At 36.7% G+C, this 10,220-nt stretch overlaps 1 protein-coding gene across 2 annotated transcripts; it reads left to right on the top strand.

Moving 5' to 3' along the window:
• The first annotated feature begins 4,567 nt into the window (after nt 1-4,567).
• LOC127902994 (probable LRR receptor-like serine/threonine-protein kinase At3g47570) lies at nt 4,568-8,140 on the top strand. 2 transcript variants are annotated; one of them, XM_052443395.1, is made up of 3 exons: nt 4,568-7,306; nt 7,454-7,543; nt 7,640-8,140. In XM_052443395.1, exons 1-3 carry the CDS (start codon nt 4,651-4,653, stop codon nt 7,876-7,878), a joined length of 2,985 nt encoding a protein of 994 aa, XP_052299355.1. In that variant the 5' UTR covers nt 4,568-4,650; the 3' UTR covers nt 7,879-8,140. The 2 variants fall into 2 exon arrangements, with proteins under 2 accessions (XP_052299355.1, XP_052299354.1); XM_052443394.1 differs by having other exon boundaries at nt 4,569-7,306; nt 7,454-8,140.
• Nucleotides 8,141-10,220: the final 2,080 nt, after the last annotated feature.

A 10,220-nucleotide genomic window follows, 5' to 3' on the forward strand; every position in this document is an offset into this window, starting at 1 on the left:
ACAACATAATGCAACATCTAAGGTTCCTCTGATTTATCTCAGAATCCTCTTCACAACTATCCAATGCTCTCTACCAGGATTTGCCATGGATCGACTAACTGCTCCCACTGCTTGTGCAATGTCTCGTCTTGTACATATCATAGCGAACATCAAACTTCCCACTGCTGATGCATACGGTACTCAAGACATCTCCTTCCTCTCTGCTTCATTACTAGGACACATACTTGAGAATAATTTGAAATTAACAGGAAGTGAGGTAGAAATTGACTTACAATCTTACATGTTGAAGCGCTGCAAGATTTTCTTCAAGTAATTCTTCTGTGAAAGCCAAATCTTCCTGTTATTTCTGTCTCGGTGAATTTGTATCCCTAGAATCTTGTTTACTGGTCCCAAGTCCTTCATTTCAAACTCCCTAGCCAATTGTGCATTTAATTCTTGGATTCGATCTTTGTTGGGGCCTGCTACCAACATATCATCCACATACAATAGCAAAATAATGAAATCATTATCTTCAAACCTCTTGTAATATATACAATGGTCTGAACTGAGTCTGTTGTATTCAAGGCTCATAATGAAGGAATCAAATCTCTTATACCAACACCTCGGTGCTTGTTTGAGACCATATAGAGATTTGTTCAACCTACAAACCAAGTTCTCCTTTCCTGTTTCTGCAAAACCTTCTGGTTGGAGCATATATATTTCTTCTTCAAGTTCTCCATGAAGAAATGCAGTTTTCACATCTAATTGCTCAAGATGTAAGTCAAATGTAGCACACATTGCCAAGACTACTCTGACTGTTGTGAGTCGAACTACCGGAGAAAATATCTCGTTAAAGTCATTACCTTCTTTCTGAGCATATCCTTTCACCACCAATCTCGCACGATACCGCTCCATTTGGTCATTGCCATCACGTTTGAACTTGTAGACCCATTTGTTTCTAATGGCTTTTCTTCAACGTGGTAGTGGTACATGCTCCCATGTCTTGTTCTTGTGTAGAGCTTCAATTTCTTCATGTAACATCTGAGCTGTTTAAAGGTTCATGGAAAGTTGAAGGCTCTCCATCCTCTGTTAGAAGACAGTATGCAACGTTGATCTCTGTGACATACTCCGAGTGCCACGTTGGCGGTCGTCTCTCACGAGTTGACCGACGAGCTTCTGGAGCCTCGGACTCGATTGGTTCTTGTTCCTCGTGCTCTGGTGCTGCTTCAGAAGAATCTGAATCTTCTGGATTATTTTCGACAATACCGGCACAATCTCTGACTTTTCTTTTATAGTGCCATCACCTCCATCTTTCATTTACAGTTGATCTTCTACAAAAATAACATCTCTGCTTATGACGATTTTGTGGGCAGTGGGGTCCCACAGACGATACCCCTTTACTCCATCAGCATATCCCAAGAAAATACATCTTCTAGATTTTGCATCCAGTTTTGTTCTTTCTTGGGCATTGTACATCACGTACATAAGACATCCAAATACATGTAGGTAGGAATAATTAGCTGGCTTTCCAGTCCATATCTCCATCGCTGTCCTCAGCCCAATAACTGTAGATGGCGATCGATTTACTATATAACAGGCAGTTTTGGCTGCTTCTGCCCAGAATGAATTGGGTAGACCAGCAGCCCTCAACATAGCTCTTATTCTTTCTTTAAGAGTTCTGGTCATCCGCTCCGCCACTCTGTTTTGTTGAGGAGTGTATGCAACCGTGAACTGCCTCTGAATACCTTCTTGCTTACAGAAAGTAAGAAACTCGCCGTCTGTATACTCTCCACCATATCCGTCATCAAGCACTTGATCTTTTTAGCAGATTCAAGTTCCACCCGCGTTTTGTATTCTTTAAACACTAGAAATACATCTGACTTTTTCTTAATTAGATACACCCAACATCTTCTGGAATAATCATCAATGAAAGTTACTATGTACTTTGCACCTCCCATGGATATATCCGGTGATTCCCAAACATCAGAATGAATCAAGTTTAGAATGCATTTACTTCTAGCAATAGATCTACTGAATTTTAATCTATGCTGCTTACTTGTAACACAATGCTCGTAAAATGGTAAACTTACCGATTTGAGCCCCGCAAGCAATTTTCACTCAGAGAAAATCTTCAAGCCTTGTTCTGACATGTGGCCAAGTTTGAGATGCCACATCATCGTTGATTCTTCTCCATTTGACACAACACAAGCATCAGCCTCCTGTAGTGTTTCTCCTTTAAGCATGAATAAATTAGCACCGATCTTTTCTGGCTTCATCAATACAAGTGCACTTTTAACGATCTTCATTATTCCATTCTCCATATGAGTTTTGTACCCATGACTATCCATTTATCCCAAAGACAATAGATTTTTCTTCAAGCCGTTGACATGTCGTACTTCCCCAATTGTGCGAATTGTACCATCAAACGTTTTTATTTTAATAGTACCAATACCAGCGATCTCCAAGGCATGATCATCTCCCATATATACAGATCCTCCTGAGATAGGTTTATATATGTGGAACCATTCTCTCCTAGAGGTCATGTGCCAGGTAGCTCCTGAGTCTATAAGCCAGACATCAGAAAGTCATTTTTTGCCTTCTGAAACAGTTGTTGCTTCGCTGTAGAGAATTTCACCACCATCTGAGGTACTTGCTACACACCCCTGAGCATTTGATGACTTAGGTTCTTTACGCTCTCTTCTCTTCTGATTACTCCAACACTCCTTTTTTACGTGCCCTTTCTTACCACAGTTGTAGCATTTAACATTCTTCTTACTTCTGGATTTTGATCTACCATGATTTTGACTCCCACTGGGGCCACGTTCCTCTGATCTCCCTCTCGTCAGCGATAGCGCCTCCGCTTGCTGCGAATTTACTTGTCTGTTTTTCTTATTTTTCCGCCTACTCTCCTCATTTAATATGGAGACTGCAACATCGTCAAAAACTAGATTGTCCACTGGATTATTGTTCGTCAGGTTGATGATGAGTTGATCATACGAATCTGGTAGACTTTGAAGTAGAAGCTCTGCACGTTCATTTTCCTCTATATTATGACCCAACATTGTGAGTTGTGAAAATAGAGTCTTCAAGGTGTTGATTTGACCGGTCACCATTGTAGATTCCGCCATTCGAAGAGTATAAAGTCTCCACTTTAAGAAGATTTTGTTGTGTAGTGACTTGGCCTCGTACAATTTTGTAAGAGTATCTCATATTTCCTTCACTGTGTTTTTCTCTGCCACATTAGATAATACTCCATCTGCAAGTGCCAAGTGTAGATCAAAAATAGCGTTGCCATCTATCTCGTTCCACTTGTCATCAGTTATCTCCATGGGCTTTTCTTCAATTGCTGCTAAGCAATTATTTTTCCTCAATATAGCTTTTATCTTTATTTTCTACAACGAAAAATTATTTCCGTTAAATTTCTCAATTTCATTCTTTGCCGTCATTTTGTTGATAAATACCGCACACAAGATAGTGTACCACCTTGAATAGTTGTAAGTATGTGTGAGAATGCACACCAGGAAAGTTCCCAGGAAAGACTGGAGGGGTCACAATGGTCCCACTTAAAATCCAGACTCCTTAAGCTCTTATCACCTTTGTGATAGAACTTTCCTAGACATGTACAAAACCACACAGTTGTTTTACTCACACCACTATTCCCTGCTTTGCACCGTAAAATTCTTAGATAGCTCCCACCGTTTCTTGTGAATACTACCGTATACGTGAATACGTGAACAGTACCATATACGTGAACAGTACCACGTATACGTGAATAGTACTATATACGTAAATAGTACCCCTTACGTGAACAATACCCAATTCCAAAAATACAACAAATAGCTCTGATACCACTGTTAGGAAATTGGTGAGTAAAGCAGACACGCAGCTAAAATAAAATTGGTAGAAAAATAAAGAACAAGCACAATAGAAGACACTAGAAATTACGTGGTTCGACTTTTAGCGTACGTCCACGGTGAAAAGGAGTTACAAGTATTGTAATATTTTAGCTCACTTTCCAAAAACTCAATACAACCAAACTCTTAAATCACTAGACTCTTAAAATCACTCTCTAAATAAAGAAAAAAACTGAAAAACTCAATGATTTATAAATAAAGGGAGCGAGCATTTTATAGCCAAAATTAGCTACTATTTATTTAATATTTAATTATTATTATTATTATTTTATTAATTTGTTTTTCTTTTCCTTCGTCGACCCGACATCTCTTTTTCTTCTCTCTTTCTTCTTTTTCCTTACTTTTTTTGGGCGGCACCAAATTTTTCTTCTTTTGTTTTCTTTGAGTCAAAGAATGCAGCAACAACCGCATTCTTCTTCAAAATGGTGGGCACCACCTTCTAGAAAAGGTGATGCTATTTTCCACAGGAGTTGGCAGCCCACTGGATAGGTTACATGATCCGTAACTTAGCCAACTCCTAAAATATCTTACTTAACGTCAATTGGACTTAATTATGGTCCCAGAATATTTAACTGCCCAGTTTAATGTCAACAAAATAAATCAGGTAGTTGGACAGATAGATAATAACAATGGAGTTAATTATGATCCCAGAACATTTAATGACTCAGGTATTATTTTCGCCCTTTATTAGTCTAAAAGGACAAATTGCTCCAATTTGCATTGCCTTTCGAATCACTTTATTCCAAAAAGTGAATCCATGGAGCATCGGGTTTTGAACTCCAAATGGTTTGTCCTCGTTCATGTTTTATGGCTAGCTCCAAGCTTAGAATCAGCAACCATTGAAGCGGACAAGCTTGCTTTACTTGACTTCAAGAATCATATAACTCAAGATCCTCTGCAAATCATGAGTTCATGGAATGATTCTGTCCATTTCTGCAACTGGGTTGGTGTTACGTGCAGTCCCTCTAATGGAAGAGTCACAGTCCTAAAGCTGGTATCAAAACAGTTGGTTGGCTCAATTCCTGCCTCTATAGGAAACCTTACATATCTTACAGGGATCAACCTATTCCAGAACAGCTTTCATGGCCAAATTCCTGAAGAAATAGGACGTCTGCAACAGCTGCAGGATCTCAATTTAACTTACAATTACCTTAGTGGGAAAATTCCAACAAATTTATCTCACTGTACAGAACTTAGATCATTTGAAGCTAGTGTCAACGATTTCGTTGGCCAGATTCCCAACCAGCTTAGTTCATTAACAAAACTAGAAATCATCGGCCTTGGAGGCAGCAATCTTACAGGAAATGTCCCAGCTTGGATAGGGAATTTTTCTTCTCTGAAGGCTCTGTCGCTGGCTTGGAATAATTTACGTGGGAGCATACCAAATGAACTTGGCCAGCTTTCAGGCCTAGGATTTTTCACACTTTATGGGAATTTTATATCTGGTATCATCCCTTCTTCCATTTATAATATCTCATCTATATACTATTTCTCTGTGACTCAAAACCAGCTGCATGGGCAGTTGCCTACAGACGTTGGCCTCACTCTTCCTAATCTGAAAATATTTGCTGGTGCTGTTAACTATTTCACAGGAAGTATTCCTGTGTCATTGTCAAATGCTTCTAATCTTCAGGTTCTTGATTTTGCTGAAAATGGTCTCACTGGGACCATTCCTGGAAACTTTGGGAGCTTGAAAGATCTAGTTAGACTAAACTTTGATCAAAATGAACTTGGAAGCAGAGAAATAGGTGACTTGAATTTTCTCAAATTCTTGGCTAATTGTACTAGTCTTGAAGTGTTAGGTCTTGCCCGAAATAGTTTTGGGGGAGAGATGCCGATCTCCATAGCAAACCTTTCAACCCATTTGCGAAGGCTCACAATGGGAGAAAATCTGATGCATGGAAACATCCCTGTTGGGATCGGAAACCTTGTTAACTTGAACCTTCTTGGATTAGAAGGTAACAACTTAAGTGGTAGTGTTCCTGAAGTTATAGGGAGGCTCAACAAATTAGAAGGATTGGGGTTGAACGTTAACAAGTTTTCAGGATTAATCCCATCTTCCCTTGGTAACTTAACTATACTAACTAGGCTTTGGATGGAGGAGAATAGATTGGAAGGAAGCATCCCTCCAAGTCTTGGAAACTGCCAGAAGTTGCTGGTGCTGAACTTATCAAGTAATGATCTCAATGGCACCATACCCAAAGAAGTTGTGAGCCTCTCTTCTCTTTCAATTTCTTTGGTCATGTCTCATAATTCTTTGACTGGTTCACTCCCACCTGAAGTGGGCAAGTTGACAAATCTTGTGGAATTGGACGTGTCATACAACAAGTTATCAGGTGAAATTCCAAGCAGCCTTGATAGTTGTAGTAGTTTGGAGCGTCTGTATCTGGAGAATAACTCATTTAAAGGGACAATTCCTATATCCTTAAAAAGCTTAAGAGGTTTAGCTGAATTAGATCTTTCATGTAACAACTTGTCTGGCAAGGTTCCTGGATTTTTCGGCAAGCTTTTATCTCTCAGGCATCTTAATCTCTCTTACAACGATCTGGATGGTGAAATATCCAGGGAAGGGATCTTTGCAAATGCAAGTGCTGTTTCCATTGTCGGGAATGATAAGCTCTGTGGAGGCATCCAAGAACTACATTTATCTGAATGCTCCAGAAAAAATCCCAGGAAACATCTACCCGTAAGAGTAGTAATCCCAGTAACTATTGCAGTCATAATTGTTATTGTTTTCTTGACTTCATTGGTTATTTATTGTATGGTAAAACCCTCAGGGAGACAATCCCCTCCTCCTCCTCATGAGCGGCAATCAGGCATGTCTTACTCAGATATCTCAAAATCAACTGATAATTTCTCAAAAGAAAATTTGATTGGTACTGGCAGTTTTGGTTCTGTATACAAAGGAACTCTTGGTGACGGAACAATTGTTGCGATAAAGGTACTAAAACTTCAACAGCAAGGAGCTTTAAAGAGCTTCATTGATGAATGCAATGCTTTGAAAAGTACACGACATCGTAACATTCTCAGGGTCATAACTGCTTGCTCGAGTGTTGATCTTGAAGGGAATGATTTCAAAGCTTTAGTTTTTGAGTTCATGTCGAATGGAAATCTGGACCAGTGGCTGCATCCAAGTCCTGCTGAGCATTATCAGTTCAAGAAATTGAGTGTCATTCAGAGACTGAATATAGCAATTGATGTTGCTTCTGCATTGGATTATCTTCATCACCATTGTGACACACCAATTGCGCATTGTGATCTAAAACCAAGCAATGTACTCCTTGATAAAGATATGACAGCTCATGTTGGTGATTTTGGATTGGCAAAATTCCTCTTCGAGATATCAGACAATCCCTCTAAAAATCAAACTGTATCAATTGGGCTCAAGGGTTCTATTGGTTACATCCCTCCAGGTATTATTGTCAACTTGACGATTCAGATTCTCAATCACGCTTTGTTAACAAATCAATCATCTTCTGATTGAATTCAACTAAAACGTACATAACATACACTTCTGTCCCTAAATTCTAAGCCTAACAACAAATTTTACAAATCTGCAGAGCACATGAATGGCCAGGTTTCCATACTCGGAGATATATATAGCTATGGCATACTTTTGCTGGAGATGTTTACAGGAAAAAGACCCACAGGTGACATGTTTAAAGATGATTTTAGCATACACATGTTTGTGTCAATGGCGTTACCTGACCATGTCATGGACATTCTTGATCCGTCAATGCCATTAGATGAAGAAAATGATGAGGAACAAATTGAAGAAGTCATAGAAGAGAAAGAAATGATGATTCACATTGACCTTGAAGTTAACACAAAAAATAAATTAGAAGAATGCTTTGTTTCAGTGTTGAGAATCGGCCTCATGTGTTCTACAACTTCTCCAAGAGAGAGGATTGCTATGAACGTTGTTGTTAACAATCTAAAGACAATTAGAAACTGTTTTCTGGAGTTCAAAAAGAGGAATGCATGAAGAGTGAGATAAGTGACAAATCTACAAGGTTTTATCTCCTCTTTAAGACATCTGTAATTTCAAAATAAAGATAAATTTCGTGGCTTATTGCAGCAACTTTATGTTCATGAAACATGGTTATTTTCCAAGCTTATATAGAGATAATTTTTATTTTGCCTGCTTGTAATACCCGTGTTTTTTATTATTATTTATTTGTTTGTTTATTTATTTATTAAGTACCTTATTTTAAAAAGGTTTCCTTAATAGGTAAGGATTTTAAAAAGGCTTGGCCTATAAAAACCTCCTCTACGTTATTTTGTTTTTCAAAACCCTAGAGCCTAATAAAGAAAAGAATACAGCAGCTGCATAAGAGTGAATTCATATTTTTGAATAAGAAAAGTGGAAGATTTTGATTGTATTCCTATTTTCCATTAAAGGAGTTCTTGAGCTTGGATTTTGTCTTGAAGGTAGGAAAGAATTTATAAACCTTTAAACTGTTGATTTTGAATGTGGTTTTTATGTAATTGATTGATTGATTCTGTATGTGTTGTATTTATAAAATCGTTATAAAATCGTGAAAAGTATGATCATGTATTGATTTACGTGTGTTTGAGTGGAAGTAGTGCTGTTATGATATCTTGGAAACTGTGAACAGTATAGATTGAACTTCATATGACTGCTGTTTTAGTCGAGTTTCATCATAAAACTTTACAAATTACTAAACTACACATCTTTATCTTTCTATCCGTATATTTATTGTTCAAAAACTCGTTTTATATAACTTGTTTTGATTTTTCGAATTTGGAACACTGATGCTGGAAATTTTCGATTTTCAGCAGTAATTCACAGTTCTAGAATTTATTTCATAACCCAAACGACTTCTGAAAATTCTGAGAATTTTTATTACTGCACATATATATTTCTAGTTTCTTTATTTTTAATTTCGTAATTTTTGGATTTATATAAAAATCACTAAAAATCATGGAATTGGGCCGCCGCAATCCTAGAAACTGTTTTCCAGAATTGCGACGGCTGATATTTAGGTTGGTTTGTGCTAGTTTTTCATCAGTAAATGTTTTTTAAATTTTATTTCTAATTTCTTTTTGTTTCCTCTAATTTTCAAAACTGAAATCGCTATTTTTGAGTATGTATAACTAAAGTTATGAATTTTTGAATCAGCCGTTCTCTGTATATATCGTCACTGGACAGTTTTGATGTTTTTGGTGGAAAATCAGTTTTCAGAGATAATTATTAACTTTAATTAATATTATTAAATTTTGTATTGGATACCAACATGTTTACAATAGATTTTTGTGATATTTTTGATTTTCCGACATGTTTATAGCTTGATAGAAATCAGCTCTTGTATGATGGTCTAGTATAATTAATGAATTGATGTGCTTAAGTAAGAGTACATGATTTAAGGATTTTTGGGCTTTCCTTTCTAGGTTAGAATTGAATAAGATATTGATAAGAATTTTGTCTTGATAATTATAGGCCAAGAGTGAGCTCATGTAATTGGGGTTATTGTTGATTGTATTGGATCGAAGTAAATGAATTCATGCATAATGTTTATTATAAGTATATATGTAAATATTTATTAATAGAACAATGTTCTTCAAATGGATTGGCAAGTTATGGATTTGAAGCTATTTTAAAATATTTTTCTTAAATTAGTTTTAAATAAATACTTGTTTTTTTTATAAAATGTTTTCCTTAAAACTATTTGTAAAGCTTTGCCAATTCAATGTTTTATATAAGTGTTTTATCGAAATATGATTGAATAATTGATATTGAAAACTAGAAATTGTTTTAAGATTTTGACTCATTGTCCGTAGTTACCGTTATTAATATTATTGAACAACCAGCTGTATTGTGCGCACCTATTGACAATTATTGCGGGGTACAGTACCCTGATTGAGCTATTGGCCGGGTCACCGGGAGTACAGGTGATATATTGAATTATTGACCACGTCACCAGGGGTACAAGTGACACTATGTGGCATGAGCAAACTAAATAAAAGAAATGTTTTATTGATAAAAGATTTCTTACGCGATTATTTATTGAAAATGATTTTTGACGTTATGACTTAACTGATTATGAGTTACATATGATTATAAAATAATTATTGTTTTCTTGACTTATAGTACTTCATAATAATGATTATATATTTTTTTCATATTAGTAACCTTATGCATGAGTTTGCTTACCGAGTTGACGGTTCACCCCTCGTCTCCAATATTTTGCAGATTGATTTTAGAGATGTGGGCTTTTGGTCTAGCGGAGAAGATTTGTTAGTTGAAAACTTTAGCATTTTCTAGATGAATTAATTGTAGTTACTTTGACTATTGCTTAGAGTTGG

Source organism: Citrus sinensis, chromosome 6, assembly GCF_022201045.2.
Source record: "Citrus sinensis cultivar Valencia sweet orange chromosome 6, DVS_A1.0, whole genome shotgun sequence".
Taxonomy (NCBI): domain Eukaryota; kingdom Viridiplantae; phylum Streptophyta; class Magnoliopsida; order Sapindales; family Rutaceae; genus Citrus; species Citrus sinensis.